This window comes from Fringilla coelebs (assembly GCF_963513975.1).
Source record: "Fringilla coelebs genome assembly, chromosome: 1".
NCBI classification, from domain to species: Eukaryota; Metazoa; Chordata; class Aves; order Passeriformes; family Fringillidae; genus Fringilla; species Fringilla coelebs.
Window position 1 is genome coordinate 144,461,240 of NC_140028.1, and position 21,736 is coordinate 144,482,975.

General features: G+C 40.9%; 1 protein-coding gene across 4 annotated transcripts in view; it reads right to left on the reverse strand.

The window, feature by feature from the left end:
• Positions 1 to 20,534, reverse strand: part of DNAJB6 (DnaJ heat shock protein family (Hsp40) member B6) — a 57,927-nt gene extending 37,393 nt beyond the window's left edge. For all 4 annotated transcript variants that reach the window (XM_084201002.1, XM_084201001.1, XM_084201003.1 and 1 more), the window contains exons 1-5: positions 20,418 to 20,534; positions 11,616 to 11,724; positions 10,822 to 10,931; positions 8,098 to 8,157; positions 7,594 to 7,704 (exon numbers count right to left, since the gene is read on the reverse strand). In XM_084201002.1, the coding sequence (XP_084057128.1) occupies positions 7,594 to 7,704; positions 8,098 to 8,157; positions 10,822 to 10,931; positions 11,616 to 11,680 (346 nt within the window). In that variant the 5' untranslated portion in view covers positions 11,681 to 11,724; positions 20,418 to 20,534. The remainder of the gene's footprint in view (positions 1 to 7,593; positions 7,705 to 8,097; positions 8,158 to 10,821; positions 10,932 to 11,615; positions 11,725 to 20,417) is intronic.
• Between the last annotated feature and the right edge of the window lie 1,202 nt (positions 20,535 to 21,736).

Genomic DNA, 21,736 nt, shown 5'->3' on the forward strand with positions numbered 1-21,736 from the left:
AAGAAAACCTTGAGTTGCTACTTTCTGTTGCACCCATGAGCTAATCTCTTTCAGCACTGGAAAGACTCATGTATAAGAAAAAAAAAAATAGAAAGGAAAGCACCATACAACAGGGGAAGGGAGGAAAGGAATCAAACCCCACAATTTGAAGCAGTCCACAATGCAGCTAAAACTTGAAATTCATTACAGCACTCTAAGGCATTAGCTGAAGTTACAATACATGATAAACTACAAGTGTCACATTTCCTACGACAGTCACTTCTACCACTTCTCTGTATGCTGGCTGTTGCTTGGGGAACTAGACCAGGAATTGATACGCTGAAAAGAGCATCTCCAGATGACATTACGTTCAGCTACATCAATTCTTTGCTGGAGTTCACATCATGGCTGTAAAAGCAACTGTGCTGGTTACAAGACAGGCAACAGCACAAGTGCCCAAGGGTCACAGGCAGCACAGGAAGATTCTTTCAGCCACAGAAGGATGGGCTGAGTGTTGAGCACATTCCATTGCAATGCTATCATTCACCTCCAAAAATCAAAGGTGTTGAGATAAATGGTGAGCTGTCAGCAAATGCTCTCCCATGCATGTACTGTAACAGTCAGAGAGGTTGATAATCTTTTCAGGACAGTGTGCAGAGGGAATCACCCTGTCCAAGCAGGGCCACTGCTCAGGCCCCACTCACTGCACCACATCCCCAGCCAGTGAACCTTCTTTCCTTTATTCTCCACCACCAGAGCCTCACCACTGCCTCTGCCAAAACACAGCACCTGAGCTGAGTGCTCCTGTGCAGATGCAGGAGGGGGGCACTGGCACAACACAAGATAATGGAGGAAGGATAAAGGATGCTGTGCACAGCTAAACCCAATGGCACTGAGCATGGCTGCAGTGTTGCAGTAAGCAAAGGCTGCCTGCCCCATCCTTTCCTTGTATCAAAAGCATCCTGTAATGGCTTTATACATCCTGCCAGAAGACAGTCTCAAATGCAGGCCTGAACAATGTGTTTATAGACACAATACAACAGAATTCTTGCAGTAGGTATTTTCTACCTTGTATCCTATCTGAAAAAGTTTCAAATATGCAAATTTGCAGTAAACACACACAGAACCTCATGCTACAGCTCTGGAGAGCACTCAGTAACCAAAAAACATACCATCAGAACTGGAGGGGCCACCTGTAAGCACTTCTGCATGGAAATATTTTCTTCTTTACAAAGTAAGCACACTATTGATGCCCCTTACTAAGGAGAGACACCAAGATGTTATTGCAAGCACAGTTGCTTCATGTGCCTAATGTTTCAGCATGATCTTTGTAAATTGGTCTTTGGTCTTTTCATAAATTAGATGTGAAACAGATGTTTGTCCCACTCATATAATAAATTACAGAAGAAGCATTTGGAAGTCCTTCTAGTGATTTATAGCAGAGATCTTGGGATTCATTCATTTTTAGAAAAGGAGACCTAAACATCACCTTTGAATGCCATCCATCTACATGGTAAGTACAGAGATGCTGGAGTACTTAATCAGCATTTCATACTTATCAAATGAATACTCACATGTTCAGGCGCACCTTAAAAATGGAGGCAATTTCCACTACCTTCCATTCCTTATGACCTGCTCTCCTTAGAAGATGTTCAGCATTTGTGCTCTGACTAATTTAACCCGCTACCTGTCCAAGAAAACTGATCAAAACATCTTCTTGGGGACTAACAACCTCAACTGGACTGGGATTCCCAAGACAAACTTTGGCAAGTATGCTATCAAACAGTTTCTAACTCTATCTAATGGGACATTAGACAAAGATTAAACATAAGAATCTGGCGTAAGGCCTCCTCCTTTCAGCAGGGCTAACTACGTATTAGTTTGGCCATGGAGCCACAGCACTACCTACTCCTGTCTCATAATGCTGTCTGGGTGAGACAATTCCTGTGTTTCAAAAACCCTCTTTGAACCTATCAAGTAATTTTTGAAAAATTCTTAGTGAGATTTGGACCATTCAGTGGATAATTATGATCTAAGACTGGTGGTTATGAAATAAAACTGCACATTCATACCAAAGCAATGAATGCACATGCAAATCTGTGAGCACTTCATAAATTGCACCAAAAGCAGCAAATTTATGTCAACAAAAAGATTAATTACCAGAAAGACACTGCTGTTCAAGATAGCTTTAAATGAAAGCCACCTCCATTTTCAGTTTTAATAACCCATTTTACTAACAAATACATTTTGCATTAGAACATTTAAACAATCAATTATCAGAAATGGGATAGCATGTGAATTAGAACCATGATCTGATTCTTATGTGAATATTTTGCCACAGCAGGACAACTTTCTGTCCTTGAGACAAGCAGTTTGATGAAGCTGTCCCATTCAGGAAAAACATCCTGAAACACCTATCATGTAGAGTTTGCAATGATTACTGCATATAAAATTTCCTCTCTTGTCAGGTTAAGACTCTTTTGCCTGCATACTAAAAGTAACTCACTGTACTTTTCCAGAACAGTCCTGCTTCTTTTTATGTAATCAATATTACAGCAGTCAAACTGAAGTAATTCTGACCTTTGATGGAACCAAACTACATACCAGATAACCAGCTAGCTGACATTCTCTGTGACAAATATTTTATCTAACGAGTTGTATGAAGGTTTTAAGTTTCATTTTACCTTTCATTTCCAAGAGTAATTTTAAAATATCACATAAACCAGGTAACCAGAATTCTCAAGGGAAAACTCCACAGAATCCCTATGGGCACATATGCATTAAAGTACATTGTGAATTCTACTTCATAATCTAAAAAAACATTTAAGACATTTATATATTACTAACTCCACATGTATGTTTAGAAACCACAGCAAAACTGTCAAGACTACAGTCAATGTTTAAAGAAATCCCACAAACAGACTTCTCTTGGGACATCAAAATCTAGAGAGGGCATCCACCAGGAGCAATTTATCACATTATCTGCCAGAGAGAAAACCCTGGTTCCTTGTGGGATTTATTTAACTACACACCCAGGCACTGGAAGCAGTTTGAAACACCCTAAACCATCCTGTCAAGCTTGTAGACGCTGCTGCTGGAGGATATTGGGTCTGCTGTAGGCCCTGCGTTTTATTTCCTAGCCCATACACAAATTACTGAGGCATCATTGATACATCTGGAGTCAGCTGAGATGGTTTAGAGTGTGTATGCAGCTTCTAGTCCAGAAAAAAAGAATTAACTCCTTAAGGAGTTTCTGTTGGGTAACGTTCTGATCTTGTTGTATCAACTCCATCTTCCACAGTAACTCCTCACTGAAAACACCTTCCAACACAAAACTCACTCTTGAAGTGAGAATCTGAAAAGCCTCTAAACCAAAACCAAATCAATTCTTTAACAGCCCAGAAACATAGCCCAGCCTACACCAAAGCACATCAATTTCTGTTTCTCAGCCTGAAGCAGCAGTCACTCATCAATACACTTCCATTACCAGTGGTAACACTGGGATCCTTCCCTCCTGTGAACTGTTAAATTACAGAAGGAAAAAGGTCCTTGAAAGGTTAACAAGTAAAATACAAATAAAACACAACACAAACCAAATCAAGGCAAGCATCACATGGAGTGGGATATAGCTATAAATAAAGTGGGATATAGCTATACTCCATAAATGGAGTAAGATATAGCTGAAGTATAAAAGTTTAAATATACTGACATGAGAAAACAACCCCTACATTAAGAGTAAACAGTCAGAGAGCCAGAGGTGTGTGGGACAGACTGAACAGCAGATCACCAAACACTGCTATACCAAGGCAGTACCTTGCAATGCGAAGTGTGGTGCTGCATCGGAAGCACTTTTCTTCCTGTCACAAGGATCAGCACCCATCCATATGTCAGAGGCTAAAAACTATCCCTAGTAGAGCTCACCAGGAACACACACTCTGCTGTAACCACATGCCACAAAAAGCAAGCCCACAAATCTCAGAGTAAGAGTTAAGCATCTGTCATAGCACCAGATCAAGTTTTAAAAAGTACTTGCCTTCATGCACCCCTAGATTTACAAAGAATTTGCCTGGAAAAAACAGTGAAAATAATTTGTGACCGTCTCCAGTGCAACACACAGCACATAACATTAACTCTGCTCTATTTGGAAGCATTCAGAGCTGTCTCCAACAGTATCACAGATTTTCATTTGAAAAGTCTGAAGGGACTCATCATTTTAAAATGTACATTCTCCTCTTTCCTACAGATGAATAAAGATGCCTCTGTTTATAAAGAAAACTTTCTGTAACTGCAAAAGCAGAGCAATGTAGTTCAGTACAGTTTAAAAGACTCAATTCACAGCACCATTTCAGAAATTCTTCACATCCATAAATTTACAGGAATTATGCATATGAATGCTGCTCTTTACATACTCAATGACAATCAGGATATGGAGAGTCCCACCTGCATTCTGTGGGCTTCACTACATGCCACTTCAAACTGCATAAAAAGTACAAATGTTTTAAAGTATTTATTCAATTTCATCTTTGATTCCACCAGTACACATTTTTAGAAAACATGACCTCAGTACTCATTTAGTGGCTTAGAATATCAATTATAAGCTGAGTAGCTCCTTAAGAAGTTACTAATTCCACAGAAAATTCATCAACAAGTTCAAAATTCCTCATTTTTAAAAGATAAATTCTCTTATTATCCAGGACAGAACTGTTCCATTAGTGTTTCAACACAGCAGAACCTATAAGGGCTGTAGTTCACCAATACAAATATTTCTGCTATATGTGCAATTCTACTGCTTGCCTTTGGCACTACAAAATGCACTACACTCAGATGAAAGCACATATATTTTTATGTTGTACTATCTTGAAATATTCACGTATGTGCAAAGACCAATTCAAATACTTTTTACAGAAATTTGTGAAAAAAAAAAAAACTGTTTGGAGTCACAATTGCACATGTTAGAGAATGTCTTAAACATCTTAAAGAAAAAGAAAAATAAAGTGCTCACTTTGAAACCTTCCAACTAGAAAAATTTCAAGAGCTTATGCTCAAAATCCAAAGCTTAACTGAGGGTTTTAGGCCTCTGGTCACCGACACTGCAACTATTGCTGCCATTGCCAGAACCTTAGCAAGAAGCAGAGCCTGTGCTCAGTGCTCTTATCTTCCAGCTGACAAAGACAGTGATCAATACATGAAGTAGATAACCTGCTTCTGAATAAATAAATAAATAAATAAATAAATAAATAAATCTGCGTGGTAATCAGGGGGAGAGTGTCCCTCTAGGTCACTAGTGCAGAGGTATGTTGGGAGTCCACTGGTGCCCCAAGACGGATCACAGCTTCGACAGGAGGGGCTATTGCAGCTGCAGTAGCCCATGGAACACTGGCAGCAGTGGTACCTCCATTTGATAAGCTGGATAGCTCTGTGCACTGTGCTCTACAGCCTTCCTTCTAAGGAACCCAAAAGGCAGGGCCTCAGCTTTCTTTAAGCCTATTATATCTTTAAGCCTATTATATCTTTAACAGCAGAACTAAACTTCATGGCTTTAAGGCTAATCACGAATAGTGACATTCTCAGAGACAGCAAGTTAGGTCTTCTGCTAGTGTTGATGAAGTAAATACAATGAAAATCAAACAGCGCCTATGTCAGTCTCCCACTAGTAGCATCTCACCTGTACAATTTACTATAAAGATATTTGACTGAGAACCAACTGTTTTGTTTAATAGATCTTCAATCAAAAAATAAACAAAAGAACTGAACACACTCTCCCAGCTCCTCCACAGTTGCTTCCTACTCAACATCTTGCTCAGATTTTTCCAGGTTTTCTACCACACAATCACAAAACAACTGAGTTTGACAAGGACCTCTAGAACTCACCCAGTTCAATCCCCTACTCCAACAGGATCAACTGGAGTGGGATTTCTAGGACTACTCCATATGCCTTCTGGCTACCTCCAAACATGGAGATTCCACAACCTCTCTGGACAACCCACTCCAACGCTGTTGCCCTCGCAGTACAGTTGTGCTACTTTAAGTTCAGGCAGAGATTCCTGTGCTTCCATTTGTGGTGATTGCCTCTGACCTCTCCACTCCCTTCCCAATGCACTCTTACCCTGAGCTTTCTCTATACTGAACAATTCAGCAATTCTCCCAACCTGTTCTTCATGTGAGAGAAGCTCCTGTAATTATCTTAGTGGCCTTTCACTGGACTCTATCCAGTAGCTCTGTTTTTTCTACTGTGGAGCCCAGAAGTGGACCCAATACTCCAGATGTGTCCTAACCAGTGCTGAGATCACTCATCTAAATTGAAATCCTTGCCTAATACTTCCTAGAATTCTTATTCTCCTGCAGACAGCAAAGACGTTGCATCTACCCAGTTCAGAGCCCATTCCACTCATCAGTATTTTGCTAGAAGCTTCCCCCAATTTTCCCTATTCCAACTTCCAGCTGATTTCACACTGGATCCAACTGCCCAATTCAGCTGCCTATCTTCTACCAGATTCTTCCTCCAGCTACTCATCTAATTCATCAACTACCACTCTACTGCATTCAACCTCTAGCCCTTCAACCCCCTTTCTAATCCTTCATTAGTCATCTAACAGCTGATGATCCTGAAATAGCAAACCAGAGAAAGATATAATTAAAATCTGAACTGAACTACCCCCTTAATGCTGCCAAAGAAAATAAATTACTTTAAAAAATATTAAAACAATTACAAACAGTATTACAGAGCTAAATCAATATCTACATACTGAACAGGAAGAAAGCCTGGTTTTTCAAGTACACTTCTTGCAGTTTTCAGTATAGAACTTTCTCACAGTAAATACTAAACACAGGATCTGTTCTACTTTATAAGTCTGCATTTTGCTGAGTTGAACATACACAGAGAGATTGCATAAGAATTCCAGCACCTCTGAAAAGACCTTCAGTAGAGCAAGCAAGAAGACCTATAGTATGAGGGCAAAAAGATTACTTTGACAACTTTTATCACATATTGCTTCCTTTAATGAATGCTTCCTAAATGAAGAATTCAGGCCTCAAGAACTATTTTCTCTGAGTCTCTAAATGCTCTATACCCCAAGCAAACAAGTGACATGAATCTGGGAGAATGTTTAGATTATGTATGCAACTGTTCCTATTCTGATAGAAGAAAATCTGTCCTCCTAGGAAACAAATTCACACTGAAAGTTATGGTGTAAGGATTATAATTAAGCTGTCCCATTCAGAAGCTCTCAAAGTTTTATTTTTTGATTTATATTTACAGATCAAAAGAGGGAAAACAACAGACTAAGTAAGTCTGTTCAAATTCTCAAGAGAAAATTCCAGTATGTACATTTTCTATTGAATATTATTTCCTTTCAACTCAGAGACATTGCAGACATAATTTTATGTTTTGGGAAACCAGGCCTTCCAACAAAACATTAATTGGCAAGCCCTACCTGTTCTGTACTATAAAATTAACCAAGAAATGGGTATGAAACACAAATTTCAAATATACCAGTTGTTTGCCTCATTTTCAGAACTATTTCTATTAAAACTACATTAGCTCTGTTTGCTTTGTGAGAGTAAAGTTTTAGCCACACTTTAGATACACATAACTAAAACCAGGGGATCACCTACCAAACAACTCAAACGAAAAGGGGTCCCTTCCACCAAAAAACTCCCTGAAGACATCATCTGGGTTGCGGAATGTAAATCCAAAATCAAATGGAATATCATTATGATTTCCACCTGCAAACAAAAAAAAAAAAAAAAAAAAAAAAAAAAAAAAAAAAAAAAAGGAAAAAAGTTAAATTTCAGTTACCTTCACATATTCTTACTAATAAGAAAGTTCAGGCCTATAAGGTACTTGAATAATCTGAAAATATAAACAATTTCCAAACTTTCTCTTTCAGATATCATTTAAGTACACACATTACTACTCCATTACTTTTCATAGTAGTTTCTCTGTTTTCACATAACAGCAATATCTTTTATAGTAACTAGAAAAACTGTAAAACAATTGCCATCTTGATATTTAAAAGACTGAATTTTAGGCCCTAGTACAGGCATTTCCAGATTCCTGTCTTGAAAAGAAAGCTACAGAAAATAGAGAAAGCAAAAAACTCCTGGTTGTCAACATACCTCCACCTCCATTTATTAGGCCTTCTTTTCCATATCTGTCATAGATGTCACGTTTTTTAGCTACAAGGAGAAGTTGTACATCACGTCAGTAAACAGGATTGTTGGTTTTGTGAAAAAATAAAAACACTTAACCAGCATTCTCAGTTAAGCATCTTCTCAAAGCTAGTTTTATTTAAGGAAGGTCTGGCATGTAACGGCTGAGCATCTTCAACAAGATCCACCAAAGCAATTTAGTTCAGGAAGAACAGCTACTGAACTTCAAACTTAAGACCAGTAAGTTGTAGAAGGTCCAGTCCTGAGAAATAGTTTGGTTTAAGGACAAACTTCACAGAGAAATTTGCCTTTAAGAAGAATATGGCAGATTTCTTCTTTGGACAGCTATCATGAAAAGCTTTAAGGCTGTGAAGGACCTCTGGACTTCAACCTGCTCCTCCACAAAGTCCAATTGTGAAGTTGGTCACATCTTGCCTGAACAAAGATGTGATCACATCAGTTTCTGAGATAAGATTCTACAGGCTCTCAGGAGAGCAGTTCCAGCGCTCAAGCAATCTCTTCGTCCTCTCCCACTTAACAACCTTGACCATTGCCTCTTTTCCTTTTCTTGCACAAGACCAAGCCCATTGTGGGGGAGTTAAGAGAACAAAGACCAGTGTTTAGAAAAGTGGCTGCAAAATCCCTAAAATTATTTATAACCACTTCTGCTGGCTAAATTGTGGGATATGGAATGGAGAATGAAGTGATGTTCCAAAATGCCAAGGAAGGATGTGACTCAAACTGCTTGCTCTCTGTTATTTTAGAAGGCACAGAATGACTGCAGACCAGCCAGTATTCATGAGAAAGGAGAGAAAAATGAACTCTACATTATTGCACAAGATCAGATGGCACTTTGGTACTGGAAGGGAACCTGAAGACCTTAAAGAGGCAGACAGACAGCTCACTCTGCCCGCACTGTTGTGGAAGTATCAGTCAAAAAACAATCAAGGCATTTGATTTTATTCTCTTAATATTATTATGCTTTTCCCAGTAGAATCTCTTCAGTGAAAGATGTTTTTAAAATTTAAACAGCATCACTGAATGATCATGCAGTTACCTCAAACAGATGCTGGGAAGTAAAATACTTCTGACTAACAGGAATTAAAATTTTATATAATGGTTATCATCTCAAATAATAGGAGCTTGCAATAGGTTCACATGCAGACAAATCCCCAAAGCTTGATACATTATCTGTACTGCCTTTCTAGAGAGCAGTTTTTAAAGAAAGGAGGTTAACCGACCCATCAAATTATGAAGAAGAAAGCATCAAGGTAGATAAACTGTCATGGGCAGGAAACAGTAAGGGGGCCCTGAGGGCTCACAAAGACCAAAATTCATCTTGAAAGATGTTCCATTTTTGAAACCACAAGGTTTCCCACAAGGGAAGTGTGTTCAATGATCACCCAATTTCAGTATTTTTTTGCTTATGTAATCCCTTACAAAACTATTCTTCTGCCAAAAATCTGTCATCATTCAAGCCTGTAATGGTGTCAGAAAATTTCATTAAGTTTGCAGAATGTTTGACTGCCTCTCTCAACCACTGGGCTCAGGATTTTGGTATCCCTGCTGCACAAATGATTGTTAAGACACCAGTAACTTAGGATTTGGCATAGATCCAAAAACTGGAAGCACTTTTAGAAGCTATTCTAAAATTCTAGCCCTGTACTGTTTCCAAAGAACTTAGAGATCTGTTTAACAACCAGACCAGTATCCTATTTTTGTCCTGCTCAAAAAAGATTAGCTTTAGAAGGATAAAGTACTCTAAAAGACAAGAATACAATGATAAATTAAGTTCTTATTTTCCCCTGTTAATTAAGTATCAAAACCAAGCAAAGAAACACGGTGTACAAGACTGCAGCTCACTAAATCAGGCTGAACTCTGAGAGGTAATCTAGATGCTGCTAGAGCTTTAAATATAGCTTTCCCATGCTCACTGTCTCAGGTGAAATCAAGGACGCTTCAGAAATAGCATATAGACAGCTGCAGTCAATTACACAGGAAAATAATCAAAGTAGCTTAAATCACTTTGTTATGATTCAGGCTGCTTTTGTCAGAACATTGGCAAAAATTAATGATACTCTTCAAGCAAAAAGACATGGGTGAACTGTAAACTGCATTCCTGCACTGCATGGGTCAGGCTAAACACCTCTTTCAGAACAATTCAAAATAAACACTAGTATCACAGTTGACTGAATTTACAGAACTCACTCAAATGCAATCCAAATTTTCAGCAAGGCTTACAGTATGCTTGGGTTTGTCAAGACTAGCTTACTGTTACAAAAACTAGAAGCTGTAGGCCCAACAGCGGATACTTCAGAGTTCATCTGGCCTGATTTTAGAGAATAAACACAATGCCCCAATACTGACTGTAACACTGGCCTCACCTGCCAAGATAAAATTAATCTTGGGATTCACAGAAGTCTCTACAGAAATTTCTAGCAGACACTGAATTTCAGTTTCCAGTAGTTTGGTTAACTATCCATGGAGATCCTGAAATTTTTGTTTCAAAATTTCTGCTTATTCTATCTTAGCTGCAAGCATTTTTTTCTTTCCTTGCCTTTGAAAAGGAAGCAGTCAAGTTGGAGGGTGAACCAAAATTACAATATCCCTTCAAAGCACCACAGATCAACATTTTCAGTCTGATGCCCAGAACAGAGACAGGCAGTTCAAGAGCCCTTTTGAAATACCTACCATCTGACAAGACTTCATAGGCCTCAGCTACTTGCTTAAACTGCCGTTCCGCCTCATCTTTATTGTCTGGATTTTTATCAGGGTGCCATTTTAGTGCCAATTTGCGGTACCTGAGTGGAAGGAAAACACAGGATATTTTACTCTGAAATAAGAGAATATGCTATACAAATAAACACAATGTTGTCAGGGATTGAAATACGAAATTCCTGGTGCTTTGTATCTTGTATCTAGATTTGGGACCAACCTGCAGGTACCCAAAGAGCCACCTACTCAGATATGTTTTAAATTATAAAGTAGGTTTGGGGTTCTTTACTTATTCTGAAATTATTCTTGTGCATTTCTGATGATCAACATCTATGAGACCTAAGCAAAACATTCCAAAATATCTCTGCTGTGGGCTTCTCCTTAGAGGTCTGTAATTATTCAGTACTACAACAAACCAAGGGAAGCATCAAGAGGGATCTGGTACATAAAAAGTTGATAAAGCTCCAAGAACACACTGTGACATCCTAACATCAATGCCTTCTTTGACAGCTACACAATTCCTATCCTCAAATGAAACATTTTAGGCAAAGTGTTCATAACTTCTTACTTAGAGGGGCAGAGCTAAGCTTGCACCTAGATTGATATGCTTTGCAATCATCCAAGACCACAGTTCAAACATTTGAGTTGATAAAGTAGGAATTTGCAGGAATTTGCAAAAGAACAAAGGAAGACAACGAAGTGTGACTCCAAAAACCATGTAAATATATCTGTCCCTCAAAATCCATAACATCTACACCAGCAACACTCACGCTTTTTTGATATCCTCTGCTGAGGCATGCTTCTGCACTCCCAGAACTTCATAATAATCCACCATGTTTCAGGAGTTTTTGTGGTAACAACAGCCAAGTCTTTCCAGTCCTGTAACAACAACAACAACTTGTAAATGAAGCTTGTCCAGTACTGCTACTTCAGAAAAAGGCAGGTAGGAGCCTGGTATTGCCTTGTATCAAGCCGGACCGAAGAAAAAGTTCAGATTTTCCAAACCCCAAAAAGTAAAACCGCTTTACTTTAGGTCAAGAGATCAAACAATTACTTTAATTCAGATTTTTATGTTCTTTAATCCCACTGAAACACAGTACACAAACACATAGTGATATAGCAGCTCCTGAAACAGATTAGACTGATAAGCTAAGTATTTTAAGAAGGGTATCTGGATTACAGTTTTGATGTAGATATTAATAACTCTGAATGCAAAAGTTCACCTGTTATCTGTGACACCTGTCATGTCTAAAGCACATATGGGCATAAACAAAGGGACCCATCTTTCACATCTGTTCTTCAGAACATTACTTCCACACTAAGATGCTCCCTTCAGAAAAGCAATGTATGTACAGGTCTTGGAAATTTGAAACTCTGTCTTAGTGAGTCCATTTGCCTCCTTTACATTTACCAAGAGAAGCACATACCAGGCAAGATTGCTCCAACTGCAAGGTAACCAACCAACTCAAGTGCAGAGGCACCTAGTGTTTGTTAGTATAAAGGAATAGTTACCTCAAAAGTCCTGAAAAGCCGAGAAGTTAAAAAAACAATTTACAGACAGTTTCTTGTCAACATTGGAGAATAACTACAAGGAACAGTTACACTGACCCTTACTCCAACTAAATGACCACTAAGATGAAAGAACCTTTCGAAAAAGTTTCAAGAATGTTTCATGTCTTCATGCAACGCTGCCTTTCTCTCCACCACTAAAAAATCTCAGTTCTGGCAAAACTTCCAATCCCCTTTCCATCCTACCACTGCTGGTTTGTTTCAATTAAAGGAACAAGGAAACAGTGACCTTTTCCAGTAGTTATCAACTTGTTGCAGGGAAAGTCACCCAAATGTACTCAGAACATAATACAGCAATGTATTAGTCACATTTTCTTATCTTGTGCATCAAGAACAAAAATTCATTGAAATAACCTTCCCCCCCCAAGTCATTCAGTGTTTTTCATTTTAGCCCAGGCAGTCTCAGTTTCCTTTTCTTTCACAAGAAAACCAAGCATGACGTAGCCTAGTGAAATATTCTGAAATTAATTTATTGTACTACTTTTACACAAATCTTTCAACATCTTGGGATATAAACACTGAAAAAAAGACTTCCTTTTAAAATAAATTGGTACATCTTCAAAATATGTTCCTGCTGTAGGTTAAAACTTAATTCATTTTAATTATCGGTTATGGTTACACACACATTTCCTCAAATGGCAAAACCAGTTTAAGAGATACCCTGCCATGCTTCCTCCCCTCTCCAAACCACTTACAGAAGCAAATGTAATGGAAGAGTCACATGTTCAAAACTTGGTTGGTTTTAGCAATCCACTTAACCACTCAGTTCCACAAACACAAAATTAAAGTGTAGCAAGTAAATAGCCCTTTGAAGAAATCTCCACATGAAAAAAACCATAAGGGTATAGTTAATACTGTGACCAACACCAAAGGAAGTTGGGGGACGTGTATTAAAATTAAGAATACTAATAATAATATACTAATGGCAGGGTTCAAAATGTAAACATACAGATTACCAAAAATATCCCAGGATATTTGCTATCAACTGGCCTCTCTAGTTTTGCTGTTTCCCACACAACAATTAGAAGAGGTCTGTGAACACACAGGCAAAGTCAGTATGGTTAAGTATGTTATCAAATCCCACAGCCAGCCTTATGAGGAATAGCATATATGGAAATGTATAGTTTGCAAAGAAATCAGGAGGGAATCCAGTATGAGTCAAGCTTAAGGCCAGAAGTCAGAGTCCCTCCTAACAAGAGATACCAGCCTAAAACTAGTAAGCAACCAGCAAAAAGCCTCAAGATAGGAGCATATACCGTAACACTAAGTGTTCTTTCCATATTCTCCTTTTCTTACATACAAGACCTTTGTTAGCTCTCCTCCCAATTCTGGTACCTATCTCAGAGGAAAAACTTAAAACTCAAGCTTCTAACTAGAAAAAGCATGTAGGAAAAGCAACTTAGATGTAAAAAATAAATCACATCTTTCTTTGTACACACAGGTAGTCATATTGCTTTCAACACAGGTTTTTTTTTAAACTTTCCTGCTTGTTTAAAAGCAATGCTGCAGATCTGTGAAGTTCAGACTCAATATAAACACCATGTATCCTAGATAACAGAAGCCTGAAGCTGAGACAAAAAAAACAAAGCTGAAGCATGATCAGCTCTTAAAAGATAACTCTGACCCCAAAAAGTTACTCCTTCAGACAGAGAAATTATTTGTTTCAAAGAAATGTCTGGGAATTGTATATTCTGTCTTCAGTGAGTGTTATTGCTCAGTTTTAACTTGTCACTAGTATAAAGTCTGGAATTAAAATAAGCCAGAAGTCTTCTAAAGAAAACCAATTTTTAATATTCTCCTTCTCCTAACCAAAGTGCCACCAAAGTCAGGTGACAGGAAGCATTCATCTCTGATATCCTGTTATTGCTATCTGCTAGTCATCATAAAGCATAAACTGTACTTCTGAAACTTCAGTTATCATAGGAACTTTTTGTATGTAAAAAAGGTTTTAAAAATATTTACAAGAAAAAACTTATCTGCATCTTCTTTTGTCCAGCTAAAGAAAAAAACTGTCAGCTAGTATTTAGCCCCTCAACAGCCACTAAGACTGACCAAAAAAACACCACACACACCCACAAAACCCCCCTCCCCCAAAATATCCAGCAATATTCACAAACTAGAAAAGACCTCTATCTGCAGTCTTTTCAGGACAGAATTTTTTAAAATAGTCACTCAAGAAAACAGCCACCATTAGCTTATAATAGAGCAGAATATGGATGACCATTGACTTAGAAAATAGAAGATGGCCAATTAAAAAAATAAAAAAATCAGTACTTTTAAGGCTAGTAGGAATGTGCATGGTGAGAATGCCTAAATGTTTCAAAGATGCAAACCACCCAACTGTCCTAATCAAAATGACATGACAAAAATCTTCTCCAAACATGCAATCTGTCAAATAATTTGTCTCCAAACATACAAGCAAAGCTCATTAATTAGGCACTTGAGAGTTTTTTCTAAAGCCAGGAGGAAGCCAGCCCACATTAGCTAATTTTCTGCCTCCATCCACAGAAAATCTTTAAAATTTCAGAAGACAAGCCAAAAAAAAATAAACCAGCTGAAAGAAGATGTTGCATGGCCTTCATGTTTGCTCACAAATATCTGTAGTTCCTTGAGCTGGGAACTGCACTATGTTTACAGTGTGCTATCAGCTACTCCAACTCCTTCTCTGGGGCATGAAAACCAAACAAGCAAATGTTTATGTGAACCAAAGGTTTCCATAGTTTATAGATTTCTCAGGCATCACAGGAGAAGGAGGCTTTGTTCTGGTTTACAGAGCAGTGGCCCTGAACTACTGGTTCAAGGCAAGTGACAGAGCCACATGACCAGGCTCAGGCCCCCCCCACAGCTCAGCCCAGGGCTCAGCCAGAGTTACCCAGAACCTGGCTCATAAACTCTCTTTACAGCACACTCCCCAGCTACAGAAAAAGCATGAGAAGTATCACAGAAGACAGCTATGCAGAGTGCTCCAAACTTTCATAAGATCAGATGCCAGAGAAAAGCAAGTAATCAGACAAACAACCAGCAGGGATGACAAAGCAGGACCCCTAACTAAATACGGAATGGGGGAAAGCATCCAAACAAGAAATTCTTTAGAGCAGCCAGGAGGGAATTCAGACAGCAAGGGGCATGCGACCTTTGCAGTCAGCTTAGTCAGAAAAAGTTATCTATTTCTGGCCATGAAGCAATGGGCAGCACAGACAGTCCTCAAAGATGCCAGAATAGCTCGAGCTTAGTGACTCCAGCAGTCACCTGGAGAGCAGGATGGAGTTCCAAACTCCTGATTCACAAAGTTCACAGAGCAAGCACTCATCAACATCCTCTGCGAGCCCCACAGCCACCCAAGTGCCAGCATCTGCCTGCTTTCCATAGAATTAACTAAAGGATTGCATCCTGCTGTCAACTCTGGAGGAACAAACACCCTGCTCTGAATCCCAGTTCATTTTGGCTGAACTCACAAAAATTCACTGAGCTAACACAAAAATTCCCACAGTTTACCAGAAAAATTTTTAAGAGCAAGAATGCTAAGGAACAAATAAAATTACCTATGAGTGCAAGAACACGGAGCAAGAAAACCTGTATAAGTTTTGTGATTAATAAACCTGACAAATACATTAAAACAAAAAAAGGCACCAGCATTAATTTTTTCCTCCCACTTATACATACACAGTGCAGTGCAGACTAAAGCATATTAACAGCTTCAATACTTTTAGCTTTTACTTACCTAAGCTTAGAAAAACTGTCACAGTTTAACTTCACAGGTCCCTGAAATTTATTGTTTCATGGAAAAATGTCAATTTACCATATAATTTAAATTAATATGATGTACTTAAATAGCCATGTTTATGCTCATTATTTTAATACTCCTTCAGTATCCTCAGGAGAGGAATTTAATAAAATGCACATTCCAAAAAGCTTAGTTTAATCTCATGTTTACAGCAAACATCCTGCTTGTATGTCAGACAGCAGAGTGGATTTGGATACAGTTGTTATTATTATACCAGTTCACACAGGGAGAAGGCAGCTGGGCTGACTGCTTTACCTTGCAGCTCATGTTCCACTGTAGAAAAGCCAGCAATAAAACTGCACCACAGCCAGACAAGAGGCACCTGTACAGAACACCCTCACCCCTTAAGGCAGGAAGCTACAAAGAATTCTGTCCACTCCTCTCCTCCCCAAGGGCAGCAAGACACAACCCTGGCAGGAATTACAGGACTTGGTCTGTACTGCTGCCTGGCACATGGAAAGCCTGTAGAGGGCAACAAGCAAGAAACCATTAAAAAAGAGTGAACCAACCAAAAATGGAAACAGAAGAAATCAAAAATCTCCATCTGTGAAACAAATGTAAACTGGCTAACAAAAACCAGGAAAGGATGTTGATCAGTCAACAGGCCACCCTCATTCCCTTGGCTGAGACTCTCCGGCTTATCCATCTCATCTCTGATAAAAGGGGACTTATTCATGATCTTTTCTTAAAGCAAAGGAGCACTTTTCCAAAACAACTCAGGTGTCCAAATTTGGAATTGTGTCACAAATATCTGGAACACTGTCACTCTCCTAAAACAAACCATAAAAGGCTATTTTATATGAAGTAAAATTTATATCTTATTTTACAAAATATATGATCTGCATATGATTAAGCAATTAAAAACAGTGAAAGCCTCAACTGAAAGACATGGCCCAGAACGTTTTGGGCAAATAATCACATGCAAACAGATGATCCTTCAGGGAAAAGAAAATAGTTCAAAGTTTCTACACATTTCCCCTGAAGTGTTTTTGAGTCATGATAACTTTATTTAAGCCAAAGAAAAAGAAAAAGGAAAAAGAAACTTCATTAAGCAAAAAGCAAGTTCTTTTTCAGAGTGTTGATAGGCTGTCATGGATTCAGACTACATTTTAAGAGAGAAAAAACATTCTAATCAGATAAATTAAAGTTTTTATTAAAACTGACTACAGTGTAGCTTCAGACTTACTATATGGCATCAGACTTACTATATGGCCTTTAAGACCCTTGTTAAGTACTGAGTCCTCACTAATATCAGAGGGATTTCAGTATTCATTACAAATAGAAAACATAAAACCTACAACTAGTAACTGCTGGAGTGAAATGCATATGCATGAATTATTTCTTCCCTAGCAGTTAAATAAATTAAAAGAATGATTTCATTAAGTCTAAAGTACGGGAAATCTAACATCCATTCAAATGTATTTCATTCAAAAGAAAATAGAACTTAAACTACTAATACCCTCAACTACAGTTTTACTTTAAAGCTATCTTGAAAGAAACAATCATCATATGCAAGATCCAACAAGTTCTGACAAAGCTAAGTAATTTCTCATTAATCCTTCCATTGCTTAAATAAGACAAAGGAAAAGCTTTGTCAGGAAATGTTTCCAGGACACAACTGACGAGCTTCTTTACAAATGCTATTAGAGAAATGGAGCACTTCCTACTTAAGGAGCACAATGCTTAAACATAAACCTCACACAGCTAAGTCGAAAATTACAGCAACGAATTCCCTTCAAAGCAAGCACGACTCCACGGCTCAGAAGCAGTGGATGCGCTCCTGGAAGCGTGGAGAGCCTCCTGCCCAGGCCTCGGCTCCCAGGGGCGGCTGCGCCCGGCGCCCAACCCGCGCTGACATTTCCGTCCATTCCAGGCCACGACTGCGACGCCTCCGGACTGGGGACAACGCAGTCACCGCCCTCGTCCCACGCAAGCTCAGCTCACAGAGCTCAATGCGCCAACGAGCTCGGCACAGATGCAGAACAAACCAAAAACCTGGTATTTATTTCTCGTGTACTGTTAGGAACTCCTATATCCTACATAAGCTGATGAGGATTTAACATAAATTATTTCCTCTCCCTGCATATATTCCAAAACTTCTAACGGATAAAAGAAAGAATACAGTCGGTAAAGAAATCTATTTTTATCTATTAAAAAAAAAATCAGTAGCAAAACACATTAGTCCTCTAACTAAAACTTCAGTGTTAGACAGAAGTAAAGCCCTTACCTCCTTCTTCCCAAGCCCAGCCAAGATAAATTAGCAAATTGCATCGATCTGGGAAGGACAGAGAATATACCAGAGAGAGAAGCTATCTGGGTTAGAATCTGCTGTAGCTTGAAAGCACAAGTACTTAAAAGACAAGCCCGATGGAGAACAAGTGGAACTCTGCAGTTTACAGAATTAGTTTACATTATTAGTAGCACTGCAGTCTAAACAGTGCTGCCAATAAAAGCAGCAATTTAAACTTCTACTCCAATAGAGATTATTTAAGAAAATTTAATACTAATTTAACTTCCATTTTCAACACACTTATTTTTCACTGAGAAGTCAGCACAGGCGCCAAGGGGAGTACACAAAGTTAGACGAGTGTTGCGCAGTAGTTAAAATTCTGGTTGTTTGCAGTAAAAAAAGTAATCACAGAGACAAGATCTGTAAATACATTTACTCATCGGTCCAAACAAATCTTCTTTGACAACATAATCCATCAAACTAAATGGTATTTTCACTACTAGGCTCTTGATCACCAGCTGAACATAAAATCCCTAACTGGAGTACAAGGATCTCCAAAGAGTAAACAAAAATTAAGGTCAGCAGGCAGCAGCGAGTGCAACCTCTGTTGCAGGACCGGAGTGGCAGAGTCTTGCTTCATGCCCGTTGTTCTCTTTGTGTCAGCACTTTGTTCTTATCACTTTTTGACACTTTATACCCTAAAAGCTCTTGGGTTTGATCACTGACTATGCAACGACACGAGCCTAACCATTTGCACATTATAAACACAGCTTTCACGCTACCATGTCTAAATAAGGAGCACTATATTATCATCACAATTTTTGACAGATTTGTTCAGTATTTTGAATGATTTCTAACACCTTTGTTAGCACGGCTGAAGCACACGTTTTCAGCAGCCAAGGAGGGCTCAGACAGCAACACAACACGAAAGGTTGGGGCAAACAGGAACGCGAGTCGCAAACCCAGCCCACAGCCCCCTCCGAAGTGCAACAAATACTGACGACAAACAGCGTTCCTTACCTGGCAGTGTCAGTTTTCAACTCCGCTCGGAACCTGGCAACAGCGAGATCAAAACACGCGACCTCTGCCGACCTCACCCACAACAAACCTCCCTCCTGCCCCTACCCCGAGCAATGAGCACTGAGCGGAACGTATCGAAACTGCTTCCATCGGGGGAGAAACACAGCGAGTTTGGCTTAGGATCATCAGGGGTGGAAAATGCCTCTGAGATCATCCAGCCCAAACATGCCCCCAACACCCCCACTGTGTCCCTCAACCACTAACCCGCCCAGCGCCACATCCAGGCGCTCCCACACACCTCCAAGGACGCTGACTCCACCACCGCCCTAGGCAACCTATTCCAACGCCTGACCACCCTAAATGCGAAATATCTAATACATTATCTAATCTGAATCTCCCCCGTCTCATCTTAAGGCCATTTCCTCTGGTCGTCTCTCTGCAAGCACAGTCCGCCTCTCACCCCCATCTCCTTCCAGGGATGGTAGAGAAAGTAGAACACAATGCCACTCGCAAGCCGCCAAGGCAAGTACCCTGCGACAAAAAGCGCTTTAAGGACAAGGTCTGTTTAACGAAACGAGGCTCGTCCTCGTCCCCTGGAAACTGACACCACTGTGAGCAAAAAATGGAAATCCGGACGTTTTTTCCTGCCTTGCGGCGAACAGGCGGCACCGCGGGCTGGGACCGAACGTCCCGGCATTTGTCCCACTCAGACTGCCGGGGGAGCCCAGAGCAGCCGCTCCCTCCCCGAGCTCCCTGCGATCTCCGAGTCCCGCCAAGGCCAGGCAGAGCCCCCACGCCACCCGGGGCCGATCCAGCACTGCGGGGCCTGCGCCGGCCGCGCCGCGAGGCCCCGGTACCAGGGACGCCGCTGCCGAGCACCGCGGCCCGGCCGAGCGCCCGCTCCCCGCTGCCCCTGCCTCCCGCACGGCCGCGGCCGGGCAGCCCCGGGCCCGTCTGCCCCGCACTCACCCGCCGGTGGCTCCTCAACGCGGCCGCCGCTCCCACCGGTTCCCTCCCGCCGCTCCCGCCGGGACAAACGGCAGCGGCCGCAAACAGGAAGCGCCGCCAGCGCGCGCCGTCACTTCCGCCCCGCCGCTTCCGGAAGTTTCTCGAACGGCCCCGCCGGGTGTCCCGTGTGAGCGGAGAGCGCCCCCTGCCGGCCGCCGGCGGCGCTGCACCGGGCTGGGGCGGGGCCGAGGCAAGGGCGGGGCTTCAGGTGGGCGGGGCCTCCTGAGGGCAGGGCAGGGCGGGGCAGGGTCATGGCGCGATTGTTTGTGCACCGCGCTTTTCAAACAGCGATGGCTGCTCCCGGCCCCACAGAACCACAGCGTGTCCGGTGGGGCACACCGGTGTTCAGTCATGGGCTGCAAACAGCGATGGCTGCTCCCGGCCCCACTGAACCACAGCGTGTCCGGTGGGGCACACTGGTGTTCAGTCATGGGCTGCAAACAGCGATGGCTGCTCCCGGCCCCTCAGAACCACAGCGTGTCCGGTGGGGCACACCGGTGTTCAGTCATGGGCTGCAAACAGCGATGGCTGCTCCCGGCCCCACTGAACCACAGCGTGTCCGGTGGGGCACACTGGTGTTCCGTCATGGGCCGGACTCTCAGAGGTTTTTCCAACCTGACGATGTGATTTTGTGAAGCAATGCCCGGGTGTGCAGCTGAGGGGAAAGGAGAAGGAAAAAGAATAATGTTAAGAAACATTCTTTGAATAGGTGAGTTTGGCTGTTGGAAGTGAGATGACAAAATTTCTTGCCCTTTTGTGTCTTTACTCTCAAAAACTGGGGGCGCCAAGAGGATGGACCAGGCTCTGCTTGGTGGTGCCCAGCAACAGGACATGAGGCAATGGGCAGAAACTGAGGCACAGAAGTTCCACCTGAACATGAGGAAGAACTTCTTTACTGTTTACTTCTTCTACTTTAATTCTTTACTTTTTTACTGCGCTGTTCCAGTGCAGGTGACTGTGCCCGGAGAAGCTGTGGAGTGTCCCTCACTGGATATTCCAGAACCATCTGAACACAATCCTGGGCCGTGTGCTATGCATGACCCTGACTGAGCAGGGAGGTTGGACCAGATTGACCCTTCCAGCCTGACCCATTCTGGGATTCTGTGAGGGGAAATACAAAAAGTGATGCCTGGGTGTGGTGCTGTAAGCAAAGCTGAAAAAACAATAATTTTAAGAAATATTCTTTGAATAGGTGAGTTTGGGTGTTTAAGGTGAGATGACAAAATATTTTCCCCCTTGTGTGTTTAAGCTGTAGTCTCAAATGTTGTAACTCTGGCACA